The sequence below is a fragment of the Onychomys torridus genome, chromosome 7 (genome assembly GCF_903995425.1).
Source record: "Onychomys torridus chromosome 7, mOncTor1.1, whole genome shotgun sequence".
Classification (NCBI taxonomy): Eukaryota; Metazoa; Chordata; class Mammalia; order Rodentia; family Cricetidae; genus Onychomys; species Onychomys torridus.
This window is the reverse complement of record NC_050449.1, coordinates 69,172,003-69,199,676: the sequence shown is the minus strand read 5'-3', so window position 1 is coordinate 69,199,676 and position 27,674 is coordinate 69,172,003. Positions and strand designations below refer to the sequence as shown.

Sequence of the window (27,674 nt, the reverse complement as noted above, 5' to 3'; positions counted from 1 at the left end):
GGACAAGAACACCAAATCCAATTCTAGCTGACGTTCACCCATACTCATCGTCTCTTGCTAAGAGAATCAGAGGTAGTAGTGGTGTCCCATAAAACACAGTTTCAGAATTCATGGAGCATTGGAATTCTATGGGAAAAGCAAGGGATATTTTGAAATATAAGTCTTTCTCAGTTAAGAATTGCCTTGGGCCTCACACAGCCTTTGGATGTCTCAGCAGATTAAACCCCATAAATATAAATTGCTCAGACTTCAGCCTTCAATAGCAATAAAGAAATTTTATGGAAGATAACCTGGAAGTTCAACAGAAAAAGAAACACTGACGTGAAGCAAAGGCATTGTCTTTGGTTTTCAGTTACTTTCTCCTCCCTACTTTCAATGAATAGTTTAAATTCTGTACACTGACAATAAGTAACTTAAAAAGGACTTCAACTATTGATCTGGTAATTCTTACTTACTGGTGAGTTATTTTTATAGACACGTGATCATTGTTGCAGATGGTCCTGATTACATCATTAGAGAGAAAATGCCACTCAAAACAGTTTAGACCAGACAGCAGCCTGAGGGCTGGGGATGGTGTTGTTTACACCCTCATTTCAGAAACTCTATTGCTCACACATCTCTTTAGTAGCAGATCAGCTCCTTTGGCATTTACCTCTTTTCATTAATCTTGCACGATACACACTAATTGCTCACTTCTTTCTGTTGCCATGTGTAACTGACTCAGTTTCTGCTTATTTTAGTGTCAATTATATATTCAAATATTTGTGACTGTCCACTCTTTTTTTCATCCTTCTTTAAATACATGGTAACTTCGTATTTATGGAGCATAAGTGCAGTGTTGGGACCAGTGGGTACCTGTGTACAATAAATCACATAACAACAAACAGGATATTTTACATGATTTTCCCTTTGTGATAAGAACAGGAGCTAAAAGCTTATCAAGTAAGACAGAGACCCCAGGTTCCTCAGTGGAGGTCAGGAATGCCAGAAGACAGGTCTGTTTCCTGTTTCTTTGTTATCTGGCTGAGAACTGCCTGGAGGCCATATGTCACTACAGGACTAATACTGAGAGAAGGCACATGGACACCTGGCTATTTTACATGGCCTCACCCACTCACTCCCTTCCCAGTACCTGCCCCAGTCTCTGCCCTAAATCCTTTAAAAGTCTCCCAAACTTGCATCTGCATGGTTCTGTGTTTCCTGAGACTCCTGGGTACAGGAGTTTTTCCTCTCTCCCTCCTATGCTTCTACCTATGGATCCATAATAAACTTCTCCCTAACGCTCACCCTCTGTGGTCTGAGAATTTCATTCTCCAAATTTGTGAGATGAGAACCCCAAAGGCACTGGCTAGGGTTGGCTTTGATAGCTCTTGAGTTTTCTGAGACCTAGCTACACCTACAATGAGAAAAGCTCTGACTTTCCCAGTCATGTCCCAGGATTCCCATGTCACTTAGACATTTGGATGTTTATGTAAGGGACAGTAGATTCCTTGTATTGACTGTCCATTTTTATAAGGTTTCTATTTTTTTGTAAAGTGTGTGTGTGTGTGTCTGTGTCTCTGTGTCTCTGTGTGTCTGTGTCTGTGTGTGTGTGTGTGTGTGTGTGTGTGTGTGTGTGTGTCTGCGTGCGTGTGCGCATGTACGCACACACTCATGTAGAGTTCAGAGGACAACTTTGTGGAGCCCATTCTCTCCTTCCACCATGTGGATCCCAGATGGAACTAACAACACCTTACAACACTAACAAGCACCCTTACATGCTGAGCCACCTCCCCAGCCCAACGGTTCCTAAGGAAATAAATATTGAAACTACATCTTAATATCCTAAAAGTAAAACATCACTTCAAAATTTCCCAATGGATTCCCTGGTAAATCGCAGGGCTTCTGTGTTTTTCATTTGGACCAGATCACTCTCAGAGAGAGAACTGTTATTTATATACCAGTTAATTTGGATAAGGATGATAAATGCTTTTAACATAAATAGTTAGAATTTTATGAAATTATTTTTTTTATTTTTTTAAGAACTATTTACTTTATCAAAACTACTGGTATATTTACACTTCCCTGCACGAGGTCAAAGTTCTTACTTAATCCAGAACCTTCTTTGTGTATACTTCCGTAGCATTGCCTGTAAAATGCTGTTTGTTGCCCAGTTTCCTGGAAGACCACCGGAATAGAAGAATAAACACCTGCAAACATCTGGCTGACTCCTACTTTCTGGTTGACCAATTGCTGTAACTTTGTTATAATCACTCAGTCACCAAGAGAATGCAAATTTGTAAACAAAACGAAAACACTGCAACCCAGCTCCTGCAGTTTATTTCCTGTTTTCTCTTAGCAACAGCACACACAGTGTAGTTGATTGGCACACCACACATGATTCAATATAATCATACTGCTCGTAAACCAAATTAGATTCAGCTACCAGAGAGTAAATGGCATCACAATAAGAAAAAAGGCAGTACCTGTTCATTTGGTTTGCTTCTGTGGCATCAATATTGAAAACTGATGTTCCCTGGTGTACTCATGGTTAAAACTCAGCAGCTTCCCCAGATCCTCAGGCAGGTAAGCTTTTCTCAGTTCTGGGTTGGTGGTGCACACTTTAATCCCAGCACACGGAAAGTAAAAGAAAGCAAGCCTCTTGAATTTGAGGCCATCATGTCTACATAGTAAGTTTCAGGACAACTAGTTCTCTAGAGACACTCACACATGGCACCATCAGCAGACCAAGAATTTGTTGCTAGACAGATTGTAGGTTCTAGAGAAGAACCCACTACTATTCTTCTGGTAAATGGACATATTATTAAACTGTTTCCTAATGACTTATCTTTATACCCACAGGTTAACGCATCTCTCAACCCTCACAAGGAAAACTGCATTTTCAGTAGATGGTGGTTGACAAAGAGATTCCAATTGGTCAACATGTAGAGAATAAGAGATTGCAGAAGGCTCAGACCTAAATGAGATACCTAGATCGAATCTCCTGAGCTAAACCTCAGGGATTGTTACAGAAGAGGGAAAGGAAAGAGTGTAAAAGGCAGAGGTGGTAAATAACTATATGAAAACAGTGTCCTCAGGACACAACAGGATAGCTGCACATATGAGCCCACAGCAGTTGTGACAGCATGCACACACACCTTTAGAGCTAAAGTCAGACAGAATTTCAGCATGTGAGGGCAAGTCAGGTACCAAATCTGCCCCTAATAAAAGAGCTACTGGAATCCTACCACTAGCGAGGAGCTATTGGCAGCTAGTGGGAAAAGGAGAATCAGTTTTCTCTAAGAGTGTAGCCATTTGTATGTCAACCACAGTCCAGTAGAAGGCCAAGCATTCAAGTTTATATGAACAGCAGATATTGGATTTGGTGTGTGTGTGTGTGTGTGTGTGTGTGTGTGTGTGTGTGTGTGTGTGTGTGTGTGAGAGAGAGAGAGAGAGAGAGAGAGAGAGAGAGAGAGAGAGAGAGAGAAGACACAAAGTTAAATGGGGAAGGAAGGAAGCATGGATCCTGGAAGATTTGGGTGAGGAGAAAATATGACTAAAACACAGTATACAAAATTATCAAAAAGTACACACACAGAGAGAGGGGGGGTATATTCCTTTTCTTTCCAGTCATTAAACAAAAGATATATAATTAGGCAATCTTTTAAGTCCCCTAGACCAACAGAGTCCCTTCAAATTGTACCCCACCTGTATATCCACCTCACCTCAAACCCAAAGGCGAGCGTCAGTAACCTGTGTTCTAGATGATACCCAGCTGCATAACCCATGCAATAACTCAAATATTTTAATATAGCAATTATCACTACTGTATTTTCCCTTTCTAAGTTAAATGGTAAGTCATGTATCCATTCGATCTATATTTATCATGATATTGCTGAATGTAAGGCACGTTTCTGGGGACTGGGATGACAGCAATAAATACAATTAGCCTATCTTTATGGGATTTGTATTCCACTGGAGACAACTGTATTTTAATGGTTAATAGTTGGTGAGTACAGATGTTGTGTTTTGCTAGTGCCATCCTCTGTGTATATGTACATGAACACATATACACACACATACAGAGGTATGTCGAGGCATAAAGAGTAATATGAATGCTATTTCAGGTAAGGTGATCAAGGAAGAACTCCGAGGTAATGTGATCTAATCAGAACACTGCTTACTCAATACACATGGCAGGTGCATAGGTCCCAAGAAGGGGAGTGGTTGGCTTCTTGAAGAATATCTCAGTGAGCACAGTTGGAGCTGTGGTCCATCAGCAGAGTTGAGGGAAAAGATAAGAATGCTACCCAGAATCTAGATCACTTGCAGAACACGGTAAGGAGTTTGGAGGATTTTATATTTTTCATGATCAAATGTTCCTAAACCAATTAATTGATTTGGAACAGACTCACAGTCTGCATTCACTCCTTATTAACCTATGCTTTCTCTACACCATGGGGACCAAAAGTAAGTGAAAATAATCTCAAATCTCTCTTTGAAACCAGGAGAACAGAACTATTTCCATCTACTCTTGACAATCTACTCATTTCCAAAACCTACATTCAAATTACATTTCTGGTGAAATGTGTCTCTTCTTGAATGTATAGTCAAACTTTCAAACCTTTTGCATACATGTTATTTGTCAAGGTCTGTTAGGGCTCTATTTTTATTTTGAACTGGAGCAGAACTTTGGATTTATCTTTAAAAGTCATTTATTCTTTCTGAATGATTGGCATTCAAATGCCAGGTGTCATCTGCTAGCCTAGATCAAGCTAGAAATATAATCATATATTATTTATTCATGTTATATATAAATATATTGTATAATATGTGTTATACACTTATATTATGTGTATATATATATATATATATATATATATATATATATATATATATAATACTAAGACTATTTCAATCCCATTTCCTCATTAGTTGTATAATACTGGTTTGTCCAAACTGCAAGTTCCTCACAGTGAACTTGCATTACGGGGTTTACAATGGTTTAAATAAGATACATACACAACCATTATGAATGTATGGATCACAGCAGACATCTGGAAAATCATAGTTATTGCCAGTTGTTTTAACTTCATGATAAAAAGAGGCACTTCTCAAGAGAAATTCCCTGTCTCTTCTTTCCATACAATCCTTACAACCATGTCATGGAATTTCACTACTGTTTTGCTTGCTTTGTTATTTCAATGGAATAAGGAAAAGGAGCTATTTATCAGTTTGTTTGTTTTTTTCCTTAATTTTTCTTTCCCCATCCTAAGCAGCTAAACAGGTCTTTGTGCTGTATCTTTCATGGGATGGTTGTGTTTTATGACAGAAAACAGAAGTTGCTTGTAAAAACGAAACAAAACAAAAATCAAACAAACAAAATCTTCTGGCATGTCTTAGGACAGATTGTGCTATATACACACATTGGGGGAGGGGGAAGTTGGCTAATGGTATTAAGGGAAACTGGAAGGAACAGTAAGCAGAGCCTCCTCCCTGGGGCTCAGCAGGGTCCTTTCCCTCCTGGAGGTGGGTGGCAGTCCTGAAAGTGGTGTGGAGAAGGAAACACAGTTACCGCTGGGGCGCCACTGCAGAGAAGGGCAGCAGAGCCACTGGACTCCAGAGGACTCTGTGAGCTTAAGGTACAGAGAGGACATGTTTCCTACAAAAGTCAGGTCTTCTAAAAGTTGAGGTTTTTAAGAAGTACATTTCATTACAACTATATCGCAAATGCATAACTCTATCATAGTCTCCGTAAACTCAAAGAGCAGTTGAACCTCAATTTTCCATGCATATCACAATGACATGAACAAACCAAAAAAGCCGTGTATCCTTAGGTACCAATCACTTAACAGAGTTTAGAATCTCTTCTCAATTCTATTTCTAGCTATCTGCACTGTATAGAAATGAATCCAACTCAGAAAGCATGATATATAAAATGGTGCTGTGTGAATATTAGGTGCTTGGTAAAAAGAAATCAAAATGATAAAAGGAAAGCATGCAAAAATATGTAGAATTTACACAATACCCAAAATAAAGAAATCTGTACAGATATTTGAATAACATTCATTTATGGTGATATAGATACATCAATATGCCATTTGGAAAAATAATCTAAAAACTAAAGAAATAAAATATAAGGCATTACTTCCCATAGGCTAAACTAAAAAGTATGTTGGTTCACTGTTCTTAGACATCTTGAGATTATTTTCATAATATCCATAAATCATTTATGTGCCTCAACAATAGATTGCATATGTCTATTATATCCTTTGGTTAAGTTTGTTAATTTACATAACTATATATTTAGTATACAACATCTCTACTTTATGCATACACCATCTGTTTTTGAGACTGGTTTTACATTGCCCAGGCTTGCCTCCTACTTACTGTGTTGCTCAGGGTTGCCTCCCCCTTACTGTGTAGTCCAGGCTTGCCTCCCCCTTACTGTGTAGCCCAGGCTTGCCTCCTACTTACTGTGTACCCCAGGCTTGCCTCCTACTTACTGTGTACCCCAGGCTTGCCTCCCCCTTACTGTGTAGCCCAGGCTTGCCTCCTACTTACTGTGTAGCCCAGGCTTGCCTCCTACTTACTGTGTAGCCCAGGCTTGCCTCCTTACTGTGTAGCCCAGGCTTGCCTCCTCCTTGCTGTGTAGCCCAGGTTTGCCTCCTCCTTACTGTGTAGCCCAGGCTTGCCTCCTACTTACTGTGTACCCCAGGCTTGCCTCCTCCTTGCTGTGTAGCCCAGGTTTGCCTCCTCCTTACTGTGTAGCCCAGACTGAACTTGATTCTCCTTCTTTTAACACTCAAGGCCTGAGATTATAAGATTGAGCCACATGCACACCTACAAGTATTCTCTAAATATTTTTACTCAAATCAGTTCTTGACTTTGGCCATTTGTGTGCTTTTTCTTGGGGGAGAAAATTCTTTAGTAGTGATCTAGTCAAACCTAGCCTATTAGTATAACTGTACCCTTTCTGTTAGCAGCTCATCCTTATTCCAGTGAGCACTCTAAAACAAGAATGATTCATTTAAACAATAAACACCTAATTCCCCTTTAGTGGTAAGCATGACCTATTGCACAGTCGTTTCTGTGTGTGCTAGCATTTCCTTCCTGGACACGACCCCCGTCCCCCCTTCATGAGTATCCTTTTGTACCCTAATGTTATACTGCATGTGCTACAATGACCTTGTAAGATTTTGTAATGCTGGGTAGAGTTTTACAACAGTCTACGTGAAGAATTGTTCTAATTTCAAAAATGAATGCTTTATCAGACACACTCTGATTGTTAAAATGCCTGCTGTTGTTATGGTTAGGAATGCATATACATATACTTATATGTATGTAATAACAATGAGCAAACAAAATAGGGGAAGGGGCATGAACGTGAATGAGAGTATGGGAGGGTTTGGAGGGAGGAAAGGGAAGGGAGAAATGTTTCAATCAAATTATAATCTCAAAGATAAAAAATAAATAAATAAATATCTACTGTTAATTTATGATATCTCCTCTCCCACAAGCCAATCTGGAGTTTTACTGAACATCATTACTTTTCTACTAAGATCTCTGTGGGTAGGAGGTTAACCTATGAGCCCCTCTCAGTCTGGGAAAGAGGTCTGTTTTCTGTAGAGAGTTGAAAAACAAGAACACGAGCAATTACATTCACTCTGCTTTTTATCGTTATCATGCCTCAGAAACTCTGGACAATGTCAGTGATAAAACATCCCTTCCAGTAAAAATAAATGTGCTGGTACAAGTTCAAAATTTGCCAATTGGCACATTTTTATCATTTTTCTTTTAATAAGATTGCATTCTATGGAAGCCTACAATCCAACACAATGACATAATGAACAGTGAAGAATTTAAGCACAATTATACCTTTTTGTAACAATCATTATGTTAGCCATTGTTTATATCAAATCAACCAGCAATATAAAGAAGCCAAAAATTCCAGATTATTATGAAATTATAAACAAATATAATAAAAATCTTATTATGAATTGTCTAGTGAGGTTATTTTAGTAGAATATTTTCAAATGTGAAAACTTGGAAGTTTCTAGAAGTGATTTAAAAAAATAAAGTCAGGGACTGGAGAGACAGCGCTCCTATTAGAAGCACGCTGCTTTTGCAGAGGTCCTGAGTTTGGTTCTCAGAACCCATAACACAGTGAAAATGGCCACCCTACCAAAATCAACCTACAGATTCAGTGCACTCCTCACCAAAGTTCTAACCCAGTTCTTCACAGATCATGAAAGGACCATTTTCAGCTTCATATGGAAACAAAGAGATAAACAAAATCAGGATAGCTTAAACCATCCTCTATAACAAAATAACTGTTGGAGGTATCACCATCCCCAGTTTCAAGTAGCACTGCAGAGCTACATTAATAATAACAGCAAGGCATTGGCACAGGAACAGATACAGTGATGAACTGAGTCAAATTGAAAACCCATACATAAATCCTATATTGACACCTAATTTTTTATATAGAAGCCTGAAATCACAATGGGGAAAAAAAGACAACATCTTCAATAAATAGTCAAACTGGATGGCTGCTGTGGTGGTATTGTGTTCCCCAAAATATTGTGCACGCTAATAAACTTATCTGGGGTCAGAGAACAGAACAGCCACAATATTAAACATAGAGGATAGGCAGTGGTAGCACACACCTTTAATCCTAGCATTCCAGAGGCAGAAATCTACCTGGACCTCTGTGTGTTCAAGGATACAGCCAAGCATGGTGACTCATGCTTTTAATCCCAGGGAGTGATGGCAGAAAGCAGAAAGGTATATAAGGCATGAAGACCAGAAAGTAGAAGCTTTTGGCCTGGTTAAGCATTCGGGCTTTCAAGAAGCAGTTCAGCTGAGATTCTTTTGGATAAGGACTCAGAGGCTTCCAGTCTGAGGAAACAGAATCAGCTGAGGAACTGGCAAGGTAAAGTTGACTGTGGCTTGTTCTGCTTCTCTGATCTTCCAGCATTCACCCCAATGCCTGGCTTCAGGTTTGGTTTTATTAATAAGACCATTTAAGATTCCCATGTAGAAGAATGCAAAATAGATCCAGACTCATCATCCTGCAGAAAACTCAAGTCTAAGTGGATCAAAGACCTCAATTTAAAACCAAATACACTGAAATTGATAGAAGAGAAAGTGGAGAATAGCCTTGAACTCACTGGCACAGGAAAAGACTTTCTGAACAGAACACTGTTAGCACAGACACTGAGATCAACAATTAACAAATGGGACCTCATGAAACTTAAAATCTGTGATATAGCAAAGTCACTGTTATTCAGATGAAGTAGCAGCTTACAGAATGGGAAAAGATTTTACTGACTACACATCCAATAGAGGGCTAATATCCAAAATACATAAAGAACTCAAAAAACTAAGTATCAAGAAAACAAGTAACCCAATTGAATAATGGGGTACAGATATAAATAGAGACTTCTCAAGAGAGAGAATTTAAATGGCTGAGGAACACTAAAAGAAATTTTGGACATCCTGAGTCATCAGAAAAATGCAAATCAAAACTACTTTGAGATTTTCATATAACACCCACTAGAATGACAAAGATCAATAAAACAAATGACAGATGGCTCATGCTGGTGAGGACAGGAAATAAGTGGAACACTCATCCATTGCTGGTGGGAGTGCAAACTTGTACAACCTCTATGGAAATCAGCAAGATGCTTCCTCTATAAGATGTGCATAGTGCTACCTCAAGATCCAGCTATACCACTCTTGGGTATATACCCAAAGGATGCTTCATCCTACACAGAGACACTGCTCAGCCATGTTCATTGCTTCTCTATTCATAATAGCCAGAAATTGGGAACAACCTAGATATCCCTCAGGATGGATAAGAATATGTAGCACATTGGGTTGGGGATTTAGCTCAGTGGTAGAGCACTTGCCTAGCAAGCACAAGGCCCTGAGTTAGATCCTCAGCTCCAAAAAGAATATGTAGCACATTTATACAATGGAGTCTTAATCAACCACAGAAAAAGATAAAATTTGCAATTAAATGAATGGAACTAGAAAAAATCATTCTGAGTATGGTAACCCAGAAAGACAAGTATGATATGTATTCACTTATGTGTGGGTATTAGCTGTTAAGTCATTGATAACCCAGCTACAATCCATAGAACCACAGAGGATAGGTGTAGAATAAGGGACTTGGGGTGTGGACAGATTGATCTCCCTGGGAAAGGAAAATAGAACAGATAGTCATGGATGGATGGGTAGGGTGAAGTGGAGAGGGGAAGGGGAGATGTGGACCAGGAGGGAATGCTGGAAGACAGCTAAAGCTAAGGCCTATTTGAGGGGTAGTATAGAAGCCTAATACAATAGAAGCTTTCTAAAATATGTATAAATGAAGGTGATCTAAATGAAATCTCCAAATAATGGGAGAAACAGAGGCCAAACTGGACATTTCTTGTCACCAGATGAAGCTTCCAGTCGCTGGGATTGGGTTACATCTAACTGAGTTATTGGCCAAATGGGTCCCATGGGAACCCCTAAACAACTTATGCTGTTTCCAAGACTATAGTTTTCTCTCCACAGGCAGCAAGATCCCATTAATTAAGACACCTATACAACTAATTGAACATGGAGAAGTTGACCAGTGCCTATATAGAGACTTCAGACCTATGCACTACCACCTTTGGCACAGGAAGGTTCTCTGCATGCTACCAAAGAAGAAATGTAAATACAAACCCTTTAATCTACAATGATGACTTGCTTGCAAGGTATACAAGTACAATGATGGTATAAAGCTTGAGCAAGTAACCAACCAATATCTGATTTGACTTAAGTCCTATTCCATGAGATGGAACCTGTCTTAGTTAGGGTTCCTATTGCTGTGGCAAAACACAATGACGAAAAGCAAGTTAGGAAGGAAAGAGTTTATTTATTTGGCTTACACTTCCACATTACTATTCATCACTGAAGGAAGTCAATACAGGAACTCAAACAGGGCAGAAACCTGGAGACAGGAGCTGAGGCAGAGGCCATGGAGGAGAGCTGCTTACTGGCTTGCTTCCCATGGCTTGCTCAGTCTGTTTTCTTATAGAACCCAGGACCACCAGCCCAAGGATGGCACCACCTACAGTAGACTGGACCCTGCCCACCATTGATCACTAAAAGAGAAGATGCCTTACAACTGGATCTCATTGAGACATTTCTTCAACTGAGGCCCTTCCTCTGATGACTCTAGCTTGTATCAAGTTGACACAAAACAAGCCAGTACAGAACTCATATCCAACATGGCTTAGGTGACCAAGAAACTGAGACTAGATAGCTCATGGACATAGGGTAACCAAATACTGCTGTTTAAAAAATGAAATAGTAAGCCGGGCAGTGGTGACACACACCTTTATTCCCAGCACTCAGGAGGCAGAGGCAAGCAGATATCTGTGAGTTTGAGGCCAACCTGGGCTACAGAGTGAGTTCCAGGAAAGGTGCAAAGCTACAGAGAGAAACCTTGTCTCAAAAAGCCAAAAATAAATAAGTAAAATAAAATAAAATAGCAGTAAAACTTCTCCTGTTGACATGGTGCTACACTCATAGATCAGTGTGCAGCTCAGCTGTCATCAGAGCAGCTTCCTCCTGCAACAGATGGGAACAAATACAGAGACCCATGCCAGACATTATGCAGAGAGTGAGAGGCCTTGGAATACTCTGCCCTAAACGGGATGTCTCTGTCAAATCTCTCCCCTCAGGGATAAGAGATCCCTGCAGAAGAGGAAACAGAGAGAATGAAAGAGCCAGAGGGGATGAAGGACACCAAGAAAACAAGGCCCTCTAAATCAACATGATCCATGCACATATGAACTCACAGACACTGGGGCATAATTCACAGGGCCTGCACAGGACTGCACCAGATGTGGTCCTAGGGCTGAAAGGAGAAGTACACACAGGACCCCATCTCATCCAGAAGCCATCTCCAACTGATAAAGCCTTGGAGGAAAAAAACTAGTTTCCTCCAAGGAAAGCTCACTGAAGAAACAAGCTACTCTGTTTGTTTGTTTGTTTGTTTGTTTGTTTGTTTGTTTGTTTGTTGAGACAAGGTTTCTCTGTGTAGCTTTGCGCCTTTCCTGGAACTCACTTGGTAGCTCAGGCTGGCCTCGAACTCACAGAGATCCGCCTGGCTCTGCCTCCCGAGTGCTGGGATTGCAGGCATGTGCCACCAACGCCCAGCTAAGCTACTCTTAAGCATTGTCTGCATGCCCAGTAGTAGCTGGCCTACAGATTGAACTCAACAGCATCTATGAAGGTTCTTTGTCTCATACTGTCATGGCATAGCTTCCCCCACTTTTTTTAAAGTTTATCTTAGTATCTTTTATTTCTATAATTTTTTCTTCTCTCTTTGTGTATATAGTATGCCTTCTAGTTTACTGTTTTTTTATGGGATTCCTGAGTGTGTGAATGAGTAGGTCTGTTTCTCGTGCCTTCTCTTGAACTCTTTTCCTTCTGTTGGTTTTTTTTTTTTGTCCAATTACAATGTGTTAGTTTTTGTTTTAGTTTATTATATTTTATTTTAGTTATTTAAAATGAATTTAAAAAGCAGAGAGAAGTTTACTTGATGAGCAGAGACTACACTCACCTGTGGGTGTAAGAATAGTGTTTAGGTTAGCAAGGGCTTACCCCCATTTAGTAAAATGGCTGTGTGTTCTCCTTCAAGATCCTCCTGGCATTCTTCTAAAAGCAGAGATTATTCATCTGGTATTCAGACACTTAGTTAAAAGTGGATACATTTTTTTAAATGTTGGTAAATTAACAAATACATTTTTTATTCTCCCTGCTTGCTAATGAGAGTTAAGGGAAATTAGGTGAATTTTCTTTATGTACTTCAGCACTTTGTTTTGGAAAATATTTTTATTCCAGAAGTATTAGGAATAAAATTAGGGAAAAAAGTAATTACCCTAAACCTCAGCCTTTAGTTAATAAAATGTGTTAGGGACCAGGAAAAAAAAAAGTAGTTAGCCTTTGTACAACACAGGGGTAATAAGCTAGCTAATAACTCACTTTGCATATTCATGACATTCACTCTCTAACTACTATAAATCAAGCGATATTTCCCAGCTGTACAGTTGTCAGTGTTGCCTACAACACAGAGGTAGTCTCAGCCATGACTAGTGGGTGAGACCAAGCCTGTCCTCTTCTATTTGAAACAGGAATTCCTGATTTATAGATGCCCACCGTCTTACATTTCTGCTTCCCCTCCAGCAGGTTTCTCATGAGATGCATGGGTCAGTCTGGATCTGAGAAGCTGAAACAACTCGGGGATCTTTAGCTGCACACCAACTCTTCCTGTGTGGCCTTTTGCAATCCTGACATCCTAGCTGTTTCCTGTTTTGCCAAATGTGACTCCTTCACGCCAGGTTTGTCAGAATCAACAACACAGACCAATCATATTTTCCTTCCTTGTAACTGGCCGGTTATACAGTGTGGCAAGAAGACTGGTACCCTCAGTCTGGCTACAGAGTACTTACTTTCTTCTGCCTCATGACCAGCTGCTTCCTTCAGAAGGCTACAGTCACATAATTCCTTAATCAAAAGTCAGTAAGAGTTAGACTTCGAGACTGGTAAATTCATTATTAAAAACTTTTTCCCTAGAACATTTTACATTGTATTTTAACATTTTATGTCCTCTACTGATGTGTTGAAAACATTCTATATCCAGTAAACAATAGCTTTGGACCGTACATGGAACTTTGCAGAGGTAAAGCAATACTCCCATACAGTCACCCCACTAGCATCAGCAAGGGCAGGGCAACGCACCAGTGAACTATCTGAGCTCTCACTTAGTGGGTCCTATTATAAGACACAGGATTTGCAACACGTGACTTAACATCACAGACTCTCACAACCAGTTACACCTATTACAAAGCAAGGAACACTTGCTGTATACTTAAGACAATGGATATGTGTCTGAGAGAGCAGAAATCAATAAAAATCATGACATTCTACTTCTGCTATTTCACTTTGAAAGTCTGGTATTTTGTAGTGAATTATTATGTCAACACCAACAACGGGGGGGGGGGGGGGGGTGTCGCCCTACAACTGAGGCAAGAAATCACTGAGTGGATAAAGGTCATTACCACTAAACACGATTGCCTGAATTTGGTTCCCAGGTTCAAGGTTTCCCACTTGAGAAAAGAGTATTTACACACACACACACACACACACACACACACACACACACAAATGATAGATAGATAGATAGATAGATAGATAGATAGATAGATAGATAGATAAGTGAAACAGGAAAAAATCTACAAGTTGCTGCCATTTTGTTCCATGACAATAGTCAACTGTTGGTAAAGAGTAAGACAGTCACAGAATACTGGTCAGTTTTTCTTAACTATTAACTAGTAGTTACTGTCCAATGTCCAGTGGCATGAGCAGATTCAAGTACAGGGAAGCATCCTTATGCCAATTCTTGGAATTTTTTTCTGCTTTACAAGTTATGAAATGTATTTCCACTGACTCATTGTAAACTGAAACTGTATCACATTCATGTTATAAAATACAAAATAAACATTGAGCATAATTTAGTTAACAATAGAAAGCAGGTAAAAAGCTTAATCAAATACAACTAAACAAGAAAGGTAGACCCAAAGGCCAGGACATAGACAGATCAAACAACTCACTTTTGGAAACTTAGATGTGCTTTGCCCTTATTTCCTGAGGACAACACATATAACCTGTGAGTATTTGAACTGTACATATCTGGACTGTCCAGTTAGGATCCACTGTGAAGTGGAAACCTGCTAAGATATTTCCCTCAACTCTGCTGCAACACAGTTCCATCCCTGCTTCTTGTTCTTTCTACTGAAAGGCCTCCTTAGGTTTTGTTCAAGATAACACGTGTAAAAAGGGCTGAGGTTTGAAAACTATTTTTTATGCACAAGAGATTAATTCAAGCTAGTTATTTAAATAACAATACACATTTTTACAGGTTTGCTAGTATGCTTCGTTTTACTCGATGTTGGATTTATTTAAACATTTAATGTGGAAGAGATAAAATTTTAATATTGAACATGTAGTCTTTGTATTTTAAGATATTTATTAAAGATTCAGGATAGTTATTTTTAGCTATTTTTAGGATTTTTGTCAAATAAATATTTTTCCACTCAATGTATTATAAAATATTGAGTCAATATAAATATTATGATCTAAGTTATAAATACTTCATGGATAGCCTTTTGGGTAATTTGAGGAGAAACTTGTAACTTCTCAACCTGTTTTAAATATTTTAACAGTTATTGTAACTTAGACTAACAAAGACTTAGCTGTTATCTGGGGGGAAAAATTAGTCCAAACAAATAATCTAACAAAGTCACAAAATGTAAAGCTGAATTCTAAACAGAACAAATTTGCAATAAGGATAAAATGACAATGAGAATCCCCTGAATGAGAAAGCATAAATTCAAACTTAATCTGAATTACAGATAATACCAAAGCCTCCAGGATTTCACGATTAGTTGAGCACAGTAATTTTCCTTGTTGAAACTCAGGAGTTTGTTCACCTAAAATTTCATCATGAGCCTGTCATAAAACTCAAGATGATTAGAAAAAAAAAAATTGACTTCGGAATATATACATAAAATACTGCCTATGTTTTCTGCCTTCAAAAGGCCATTTAGAGAATGTCCATTTTCTCTCAATCAAGTATCTTCCAGTTCTATAACTTCAGCCTCTATTCTCTTTCCTCTTCTTCATAATCTCTCAGCTAAACTAAAATCATACAATAGCTCCAGGAATGTGACAAAGGCCATGTGAAAAGCACCTATCTGGGCTGAAGAGACGGCTCAGAGGTTAAGAGAACAGGCTGCTCTTCCAGAGGTCCTGAGTTCAATTCCCAGCACCCACATGGTGGCTCACAACCATCTGGAATGAGGTCTGGTGCCCTCTTCTAGCCTGTAGTCATACATGCTGTATGCATAATAAATAAATAAATCTTTTAAAATAATTTTAAAAAAAGAAAAGCACCTATCAGATGCTTATCACAGAATCCATCACTGTGGGGCCTCCCAGGGGAGTGCCTCAGTAGGTCTCCTCAAAGAGTCCTATTAGTGTGGCAAATGCAGTGTAAGAAAGGAAGGCTTGTTTTGACTCATGATTTGAAAAGACAATTGCTCCATCATGGTTAAGGATGGTTTGAGAGCAGACAGCGTCCTGATTGCAGAGTGGGTGGTGGCTTCTTTTGTTGCCCCAGCTAGGAAGCAGAGAGGCTTTGCTGGAATAATCCTCAGTGTTCACTCTTAGCAAGATTCTTTCTTCCTCCAGTCAGGCCTCTTATCTAAACTAGCCACACCCCCAATCCAGCACTCAAGCACATGAGCCCGTAGTCACATTCCCATCAAACTGTCACAGTTCAGCATGAAGGCAGTCAAGAGAACTTAAGGCTTTGATTTTGTTTTTCTCTGGATAGAGGAAATGTTACATGAGTCTTTCTCTTGCATCTGCTTGCCAAAGCATGGTGGACCATGGATCTCTGTTAGCCATAGACTCACTCCTTGGGGTCAATTCTAATGGTAGTAATAGTAGAGGATATTCATTGACTGTGTGCTTTATGCAGGTTCACTGGCCTGTGACAGTACTTGATTAAATCGAAACTACAATTGTCTCCTATGATCTCTGCTTGAAAGGATTAAAACAGTTACAATAAAAGAAATGGTTGGAGCTGGAGAGATGGCTCAGAGGTTAAGAGAGCTGACTGTTCTTCCAGAGGTCCTGAGTTCAATTCCCAGCACCAACATGGTGGCTCACAACCATCCATAATGAGATCTGGCACCCTCTTCTGTGTACATAATAAATAAATCTTTTTTAAAAAAGAAAGAAAGAAAGAAAGAAAGAAAGAAAGAAAGAAAGAAAGAAAGAAAGAAAGAAAGAAAGAAAAGAAAAGAAAAAAAATGGTTTTCTCAAGGATATGCAGCTTTCAAAGTCAAAGCTGGTATACTAACAGTCTCCACAAAGCCCTCACTCTTGAACCCTATTGGCAGCCAAAGGAGGGATAAGACAACCTCTCTTCCCTCCACTCAAAGAGTACCTCTAAGGAGTATTAGCAGGTCCACCCCATTTGCATCCAGTTTATTAACATGATTATTTTCATGAAGTTCAAGCCGAACTGTCTTTTTTTTTTTTTTTTTTTTGAGAGACAGAGTTTCTCTGTGTAGCTTTTGTACCTGTCCTGGATCTCACTCTGTAGGCCAGGCTGGCCTTGAACTCACAAAGCTCTGCCTGGCTCTGCCTCCAAAGTACTGGAATTAAAGGCATGTGCCACCTCTGCCAGGCCAGTTGAACTGTCTTTTACTGCACATTTAATAATGAGAGAAAATATAATATTTGGGGCTGGGTACTTACGCCTCAGCACTTACAAGCATTTGTTGCTCCTGAAGAAGTCCAGGTTTAATTCCCAGCACCCACATGGCAGCTAAGAATTGTCTGGAACTCCATTTTCAGAAGATCTGACTCTCTAATGGTTTCCTCAGGCACCACATGCACACGGTATATAGACATACATGCAGGCAAAAACACCCATAAAATAAAAGTAAATATATCTTTTTTAAGAAAGAAATATAAAAACTTAAGAAATAAAAGAAAAATATCTAATAAATTTAAAGAACTATCCTGGGAATGAGCATTCTCTAGTCAGGGTTCCTCCAATTCAAGGAGAGGAAGGTAGTTTTGGCCTCAAGGCTCAGGGGCTGGTTATTTATGAGCAATGCATAGCTGAAATGCCTGCTACTCTACTAAATTCTACTTCTGTGACTCAAAAAAAATTCTACCTGGAGAGAGTGGAGGTAGCAAACAGGAAAGACAATAATCCCAATTTTCCCTACCATAACATTATGTTTTCTTGCAACATTAATTGTGGAATGTGAATGCTACATGTGAGAATATTATATGATTGCACTCAGAATTCAAACACTAATGCACAGCTACAAATCATTTTAAAACAGCAGCTTAAGGAAAACCTTTAAAAAGAAAATGCGATGCTCTCCACACTTGTCCTCCTGACTGCTGGCCTTCGAGTGTGCTCGGGACTCAATCTGCTGCCTGTGTGTCACAGTGGCTTCTTAAAATTGCTAATTCTCTTTCTTTAGCAGTTTTGGGGATTTCCCATGTTTGATCTTTTTTAAAAATTTGATTTGTTCCAAAGCAGCTTTAATGTTGAAATCGGCATCCTATATACAATTTACAGATTTTTTTCACCCCCTCTCCCTCCAAAATGGGATGGTTGCTTTCATCGGTTTATTTTCAACTCCTGAAATAATTCTCTCAAGAGAAAATATGATTCCCCATTTAAAATCTGTAAGTTAATTTTAAAAAATTTCAACATGTATGTAACTTGCATTGAAAGTAAAGTAATTCTAGAAGTTGATGGCCCAAGCTTCCAATCATTGGTTTATTCATTTGTGTACAACATTTTTAGTGTGGGCCTCGAGATTGGCTTTTTTTTTTTTTTTTGCTGTTCTGCCCTTGGCATCATGAGGATTTCAGGGGCTGCCCATTGATTCTGTGGCTACCAGTGAGGAGCATGAATGGGAACCATGGCTAAGAATACAGTCTAGGAATTCACTGCCTGCTTTCCTTCCCTGCTAAACATCTGGGGATCGACCGGCTAGATGGCATTTTTGTTCCCAAGGCTACAGTGCTTCTCAAGGTACCTTTCTCATACATCTGTCCTGCAACTCTTCTGGTAACAATTTTTACTACATGACTAAGAGTCATGAAAATCCCTCAGCTGTGCTGGGCTACTGAACTATCACCTACACTTTGTTGAGAAGATCTGACTACAATAATATAAATAGTAATCAAATTTTCCTCAAATGATTCAGCTTACAAGTGTTTTTTCTTTCCTTCTGATACTCTGGGGTAATACAGGGATAAATAGGGAGTTGTTCTTACTGCTAACCCTGGTAAGTAAACGCCATATGCAAGTCCAGGGTTTTCGAGAAGGGCCCTAGGCCAACTAGGGCTTGTCTTTGATCTCATGTTCCTCTGGCACCATCTTTGAATTGCTAGACATTTTTAGACAAGGGTTCCCAGTTTTAATCTCACACTGGGGTTCATAGATTTTGTAGTCACTCCTATAAATCTGCTATCGATGCCGAGCACAAATTGCAACCCTAATAACAATCACAGATGCTCTGCCAGGCCTCAATGAAGTGGTTCTCAACCTGTGGGTCAAGACCCCTGCATGGTGACTGTTTCACAGGATTCACGTATCAGATATCCTGCATATCAGATATTTACATGATGATTCATAACAGTAGTGAAATTATAACTACAAAGTAGCAATGAAATAATTTTATGGTGGGGGGGTCACCACAACATGAGGAACTGTATCAAAGGTTAACAGCATTGGGAAGGTTGAGAACCACAGCTAATGGCTTTTAAAGACTATTCTTGAAGCTGTATACACAATAATTCATTTCATCCTTTGACATCCAGTGATAGGGACAGAGCCACAGAGAACTCAACCAACTTGCTCAAGGCTACACTGCCTGCCAGCTTGAATTCCAGACGAGGCAGTCTGTCTAGCTCCCTTGATGCCAGATATCCCCTGTGATGGAATTATAGAAAAGACAACACCTACATTTAATTTACAAATGAACCTTAAAAACTGTAACCTACCACTGACTGACATTCTGGAGGGACTGTGTTAGCCCAGAAAGGCTAAGCACAGAGACATAACCATGAAAGAAACCTGAGCAGAGCAAATGACAGAACCTGAGTTTCTCTTAAAATAATACTGTGGTCTTTACTGAAGGGCCTTGTGAAAGTTACAAAACTTAATGTTTTTCTGGTTCTGACACATCCAGTAGTACCAAATAAAATCCAAATATGATTTCACAACACTTGATCATGACTCTCTTAAGGTATACACTCTCATATATATAAACACTTATTTATTTGGTGGATGTATGTGTGTGTGTGTGCGTGTGTGTGTGTGTGTGTGTGTGTGTGTGTGTGTGTGTGTGTGGTTTGTACATGTGTGCCACAGCATGTGGAGATCAGAGGACAATTTAAAGGAGTCACTTCTCTCTTTCTACCATGTGGATTGCAGGGATGGAACTCAGCTTGTCAGGCTTGGTAGCAACTACCAAAACATAAATAAGTATACATATATATATTTCTGGGAAACCCATTCAATATTAACAAGTTGTTAACACCTCATTCTAGTAATTAATTAAATAAACACAATACCTAAGCTATATTTCAATTATATTCAGTTTGTTTCTAAAACATGGAATTATTTCCTTCAATACGAGAACCTTTAATAGCTACTGCTTATGAAAAGGAAGACAATGAAAGTACATATTATGAAGTCAAGGATACTGTTATCTTAGAAATTATGGACTTGCAAGGTCTTACTTGAATTTCTACGATACCTATTTTAAACCCCACATGGCTTTGTTATCTAAGTGTCACTTAATATTGATTTAGCTCTTTGCCATCTGGGCAGAGAACAATGTACCCTTTGGATATATTGTCATTGTTAGCTTCTCTTCCAAAAGTACTAAACATTACTCTTATTAATCTACAAATATCTTTTCCCCACATTTTAAATGCTGCTTACATTAATAGATATTTTCTTTTTTTAATTATAATCTGTCCACTATTGTTTGAACAACTCTCATACAAATTACAAAGATGACTACTTGGTTATGTGGATTATTTTAAACATTTCTAAGGGATTGGTAGAAGGGCAGATAAATCTTCCCATCATTATTTTTATCTTACTGTCAAACTTTGTGAGCTGAACCTTAAACATCCCAATCTCACAACATGAAAATAAGCCCTTTCCCCTCCAAATGAATGAGCCTCTTGACAAGGCTGTTGGCTTTAAAAGCTATCTTAGCCACGGGTATTATTTTAAGAGATGAGCAAAGGGGCAAACCCACAGCCTGGCTCGTAAAATATGAATGGAAGGTGCAAAGAAGACCTCATAAATACTGCTTAGAACAAGGGATTCATTGTTACCCTCCAGTCCTGGGAGTGGCTCCTGTGATCTCAACCCCTGTCTGTGCATTAGGGAAGCCTCTTCCTTTGACCTGTGGTTTTTTTTTTTGTTTTGTTTTGTTTTTTTTAAGCCAAACTACTACATTATTTACGACTGCACATAGTAGCTAGTCTGTGTGTTCCTTGTGCACATATCCTGAGACATATACTTTCTTTTCCCCAAGTCAGTATTTCAATGCAGAAGACTGAAAGGGCTTTTTGCTAGAACTGATGTCACTGGGGATGTTAAATTAGCTTCTGTGCCAGCGTGAGGTAAACTGAGGATTTCCCAGCACATTCTCTACCTGTACACCTCAAAGACCAGCTTTGAATAACTACCTCATTTGCTGTCTTTTTAAAGTACTTTTAAGAAGTATTTTATTTCTTTAACAGCTTTATCTACATTGTTTTAATCTAGCCCATTATCACCTCTTGAGAATTTAATAAAGGAAATAATTTCCTAATATTAGCAGTGTTGGTCTTACAGACAATATAAAGAAAAGTTGGGTGGGAATTGAATGCTGAATTAGTTTTGTTCAGTACTGGAGTCTTTTCAATCTTTTACTTTGATTTAATTCTTTTCCTTTTAAATTTTAATCATCTTTCAGAATAATAAAGTCAAAAAATCAATTAAGTTTTGTCAAAGGGATCCTCAAATAGAGTAGATAAGAGGAAGGGGAGAGATGGGGTGTCGGGGAAACCATTGCAGAGGACTGCAGAAGTCAGCGAATTCTGATGCCCTGGGGTGCTCCCCTCCCCAGGGGTGGAGGCTGTAACTGGCACATCCTTACCTTTACCTTCTCCACTACTGAGAAAACAGGAGGCTGCACCTAGATTCTCAAACTGGAACTAATTGATTTTCAACTAATCTAAGCCTTTGGTTATAAAAAAAAAAGTAGGACCAAAGGCAACTCCCAGGAAGGGTGGGAGCAATAAAGACAGCCAAGAAGGCCCGGGGCTCCAGAAACTACAAAACTAAACGGGGGAGAATTAAGTGTTGGGGTTGGGGAAGGGGGAGGAAAGAGTGTGTAATTATAGGCAGTGAGAGAGTGAGGAGCTAGCGGTGGTGCTTGGGGCCTGTCTAATTCCTTCTAGCTGTATGTCCATTCCTTCCTAATTCCCAAGTTACTTCTCATTAGTCTTTTGAAACTATTTTGTAAGTGACCATTAAGATATAATTTTTTTTTTTATTAAACTGTGTTTATAGTAACCTCCCTCCGGGAGCTACCCCAGTCATTTGGCAACGAAATAGCTTTAAGAACCACAGTCTAGTTGTCTTGATTATAAATGAGAGTGATTATTGATGAACAGGGAAAAGGTTTTCATCCTTAGCAATAATTTTTCCCTTTAAACAGAGGGAAGAAATTTTAAAGAATGACTGGGTTTTTTTGCCCAGTATCGGTATTTCTTATTTCAGACATAACCCATGGATATGTGCTACAATGTCTTTCAACCTATCACTCATATTTTAAAAAATTTTTGCATGTGTTTATGGATGTGTTTATATGACACCTGTTAATAATGCTGTTGGAGAGACTTCACACCATAGGTAGCATCTTTACAGAGATCTGTATATAAATCCTTCTCCACTGAGCACTTGAGTCAGCCAAAAACAACAATAAATACCAATGGTGACTTTCAAAGCTGTCGATTGAGGACATAAGCATTATATTTTTTCCAGTAACAGGGGAGTGTATTGATTTTAAGAAGGGATCCTTAATTTAATGTTCCCTGTATTGCTCCTTCCATACTAACATGTTATAAATCATGAAAATGTTCAATGTTGCATATATATACATTATACTTATACATTAATATATATTCTTAAAATGTATCTAAAAAGAATTTGAAATCAATGCAGCAATGACCCAAAAACTAATAAACACAGATGTCAATTTTTGCTTTCAGAAAAATATATGTAGGCAATGAATAACACAAGTTTCCCATTTTTTATGATTTGCTCTAAAATGTTTAGTTTTGTATTATTAATTAGATGAAACATTGTTATCTAATTTTTAAATAATTTTAGAACTATCCTACAGGCATATGTCCCGAGACAGGAATTGTAATTAAATATTAAAGGTGTATAATCTAATTGTGCATTTGTGTAAGCACTCCATACACAAACCAAGCAAACATTTAGGAAAAATAGACATAAAAAGTATAAAAAAAGAAAACTGACCAGGAAGATATTTTTGTTCCCCACAAATTAGGTGGTATCAATTCAACAAAATTTTGGCTGATATTCAACAGTTTGAGGATAGGAGGTTAATCTGTGAATCTCTCTTACTGTGGCAGAAACAAAATTTGGCCTAACCATTTAGATTTGTTTCTTTAAAGTGAACAAGTTGCTACAAATAATTTAAAGGTAGAATAGCAAGTGAGCCTGCTTTATCTTTAGATGCCTACAGATCCTAAGTCCGGTTACTTACATTTCACTTTTAACTTTTAGTAAATTAAAATATTTTTTCACTTACAAAAACAGTACTAATTCACAAGAAAATTTTAAAAATATTGTGTTGGATATGATTCTGGATCTGGGTTAAGTTAAACTAGTTATGAGAAATGTTACAGATGCCATTCACATCCTGATACACCCAGGTGGCTTCCTCAGAACACGCCCCCTACTACTACTAACTGGACTCATTTACACTTAGTTTCCACAACATAGGCATTTTTTTCAGATACTAAAGAAAGGAATTTCTCTTGAGCTTTGAAACAGTGTGAAACACTGAATCACACCAAAAGCACTGGGATTTTTTGTTCACTTTATAATGATACTCTACACTTAGCTTTCCGAGTATGCTTTGATTTGTTTTATGTGTAGAAGAAATATGGAAGTAAGCTTTATACTAAGTAGTGATTGGCCATAAAGTTTGGTTATATTAGTAGGCATGTTTTAAGAGCAATAAAATTGTAGCTCAATTTTGCTTCAAGACAACTGCAAGAAATTCACCCAGGATCAGAAGTCATTTTCTGGTAATTTCTTATGAGATATTTATTTGGGGATTATTAATTTTAAAAAAACATATGGTTTGTTATTGAGGAAAACACTACTAATCACTTGTTTAAGCATGATCAAAATAAGGTTTCTGAAGTTTAAATCTAATATTATTCCCCTAGAATAAAATAAATAATTGTGTGTTGATATGAGCATATAAACAGCTGTGCCATCACACTATGACCAACACAAGAAAAATACCATTAATTTAAAAGCAAAACTATTACTTAATGATAAAACAAGGTTTTAGTAATCATTGAATAAATTGTTTTCTGTTTGCTTTGCTTTTTATTTTATCTATATTTATAAAAAGTAATGGCATACAACTTCAAAAATCTATTTTTTTCTAAAATAATAGTAGATATCTATTACAAATGATCAAAAGATACAGTTTAATGAAATATATTAAGACAGATTCATGACTGAGCTATTATTGCTTAATTACAAACTCTTTTGTCATGTTTTAGCTGACCTAAGCAAATAACCAAAGTTGGTCTGATACTTTAGATTTGTTTCTCTAAAGTGAACAAATCACTAAAATAATTTAAAGGTAAAAATTATGGGGTTTGCTTTGTATTTAGATGTTTACACAGTCCAAATCCATGTAAGATGCCTACATCTAAATAGAGTGATTTCAGTGATTCACATTTAGTTATGCTGAGCGAAAGTTATTCTGTAGATATTAATGTGGATCCTTGAATAAAAAAGCTGAAAAGTAAAATGTTCTATGAATAATATTTTCATTCCCTTTATACTAAGAAGAAGCCATCAAACAAATTTAGAATTGCATTCTATTTGAAAGCTCTCACTGAGATCTGCTAATTATATGTACAAAAGAAAATGCCACCAGAAAGAGCTGCAGAGCACCTGACATGCCATAGATGATAACTTTCTAAGCTCAGTACTAAGAGCTTTGTCCCTGGTAACACAAAACATATGATTTAGTAAGCCCCTTATCCTTCATGCCAGGATTGCTAAGAGTAAATGACCACAGCATATTAAGAAACATACATTACAAACTTGGCCACATGTCACCAAGATTCGTTACTATCTGACTTTTCAAAAAGTATTTTCTTTGAGATAGTGTACAAGGATATTTTTTTACTAGGTGTAGAGTAAGATATTTTGAAGTCAACCCAGATTGCATTTTAATCTAAAATTTTAAAAGGTATTACTTTATAGGGTCCTTGATTCTTTAAAGTTTATTAAATTTGCTGGTTAAATTTTTAAGTCTTAAAACTAAATTATGTTTAATGTTACTTTCTTTAAACATCTAAAGACAGTCAATTCCTCTTTAGTTTGTACCAAAGTATTTTAAGTTAAAACAGCCCTTGTAAAACCATTTGAAGTAGGTGGACTACGTAATATTCTTGTGAGAGAGAATAGTAGGCAGTGATCTGCCATTTGAGATTGTCAATATTTAAAATTTACCATGAAGCCCCAGCACCAATTGGAGTATAATTTTAAAACCTAGTCCTTAATAACCTTGTTAATAGTTATAGAAATTTATCAATTAAATATTTCTATCTCAAAGGAGAATTTGGTATAGATAAGTACCATCAAAATAAGTTTTATATTTATCTTGCCTGTGTCAAAAATCAACTAAGTATGACTAGATTTTAATCGTTACACTTAAGGAATGTTTCAATTAGATCAAAACTTTTTTTGTAAACTATTTTTTCATTGATTGCTAATATTTTACAGCTTTATTTGATCTTGATTAATTTCATTTAAAGATTTTTTTACAATAATTTCTTCCCCTAGATGAGATTTTTTTAAGTAAGTGGCATATGAATATGTATTCACATGCTCTTTAAATTACTAACAAAAAAAGGGTTTGGGAAGTTACTTTTATTTTCCCATACATAATACTGGTTTTTTCATTCCTTTCTTTCTTTTTTCCTTTTTGCCCAAAGCATTGCTATCCTTATAAATTTCCCTTTTTATAATATTGCCTTTTATGTACATCTTTAAATTAAATTTTAACAAACTCTCAAAGGACCAAATTCTACCCAAATTGTGACTGTTTAATTTTAGCTATCCATGTTAAATATATGTAACTCTGTAGCCTAAAGCAAAACCTTGTATCACTGTAAAAAATGAAACAGAAGTTATTGAGGGGAGTTTTATAAAATGAATATATAAACATGGCCACCTACCAAGAAGCTTCTTTACCATTAGAAAAAAATAAACCACTTTATAGTAATACAGATGAACAAACAAACGAACAACATACCTAAATTGACAAAGCTCATGACCATGTCAGCATCATTCAGAAAGTTGGTATCGTGTAGGCTGGCGAGAGGGGGGCTCTGGGTAGTGAGAGGAATCCTTGGAGATAACTGCACACGGTGAGCATACCCATTGGGAGAGGCTGGGTACCCCTTTCTTGCCTCCTTGGCCTCTCCTGCCAGGGATACCCTCACCAAGTATTCCGACTCTTCAGGATTCTCCTCGCTGGCCATGGCATTGTACAGATCCAGCATAAAGAGGGGTGCAGAAGATGCCTGTTTTCCAGGTGAGAACGGCCTGGGTCTGTGAGGTAAACCCAAAATAGAGAGAATTTCCCTCTGTATTTCCCGTCTTTCATGGTTCCGCAGTCTTCTATAAATAAAACTGGAGTGAACATGATTGTCTCCCAAACCCCCTTTTGCACAACCCACTTGAACCCAGCCGCTCCAGAGGAAGCCCACAATACCCCTAAGTAAAAATACAGTCCAACGCATTTTTGTACAAAAGCAAGAGTCGGTATTTTTAATCCTTCTTGTCCACTTAAAAATAATAATGATCCAGGTTCCTTGGAGGTATGCTTTTCCAGTAGCTGTAAAGTTGTAAAAACAAATTTACCTATTCTTCATGACAGTGATATTTCTGAACACATCATCCTCACTCCATTTTCTTCTCCTGTTTTAAATATTTTAAAATACGTCAAGAGTAGTTATTTCTAAGAAAGCTGAAATTCAGATTTCAAATTATCCACAGTTGTTAAGAACTCTTGCAGTATTGATGTAGCAAAAGCTGGCTAAAAGTATTTGATCAAATAACCTATGCATTCCTATGTGAATTTATGATAATCAGGCCTTTGGTATTTGAACTGACGAAAGCTGGTCTTCTGATAAACTGTAGATCCCAAGTTCTCTTCACTGGCTCTGACTTCTTCTCAGTGCTTGAACTCTTTCCAAGACAGATCCTGAGGTCAGAATCACAGATCTACGCTGATCTGCACCTTGCTGTTGGAATTATATTTGTCCGGCAGCCTAGTGATAACTTGAACATCTCTTGTATGGTCTCAGTGTAAAATAAGACCCAAGGTTATACTGTTCAAGTAAATGTGTTTCCCTGAGTTTACTTGAAATCCTTCCTGTAAATCCATTCAATCTTTTCTCCTTCTTACAGTTAATTCCACCTCCAGCAGGCACAAATATACCAGCCCTCTTCAAGAGAGATCTAAGGAGAAATGTAAGCACAACCCTGCTGGGAAAGAAGAGGCTTCTCATTGTAATTTGAAACTGGTAAAGCAAAAAGAAGTTAACCCTTTTGCTACCAGAAAAGCCTCCATTTTCGCAATTTTAGAACCATGCATGTAACATACAACAGTGATATGTGGGGAGTTCCAGGGAGGGGGAAAGACAGTTTTCAAGTAGCAGACTGAAAACTTTGCCACCCTTCCATACAGAAG

General features: G+C 37.9%; 1 protein-coding gene across 2 annotated transcripts in view; it reads right to left on the bottom strand.

Annotated features, from left to right (window-relative positions):
• Bmp5 (bone morphogenetic protein 5) overlaps nucleotides 1-27,450 on the bottom strand; it is a 124,344-nt gene extending 96,894 nt beyond the window's left edge. For both annotated transcript variants that reach the window (XM_036193844.1, XM_036193845.1), the window contains exon 1: nucleotides 26,232-27,450. In XM_036193844.1, coding sequence (XP_036049737.1) covers nucleotides 26,232-26,721 — 490 coding nt within the window. In that variant the 5' untranslated portion in view covers nucleotides 26,722-27,450. The remainder of the gene's footprint in view (nucleotides 1-26,231) is intronic.
• Between the last annotated feature and the right edge of the window lie 224 nt (nucleotides 27,451-27,674).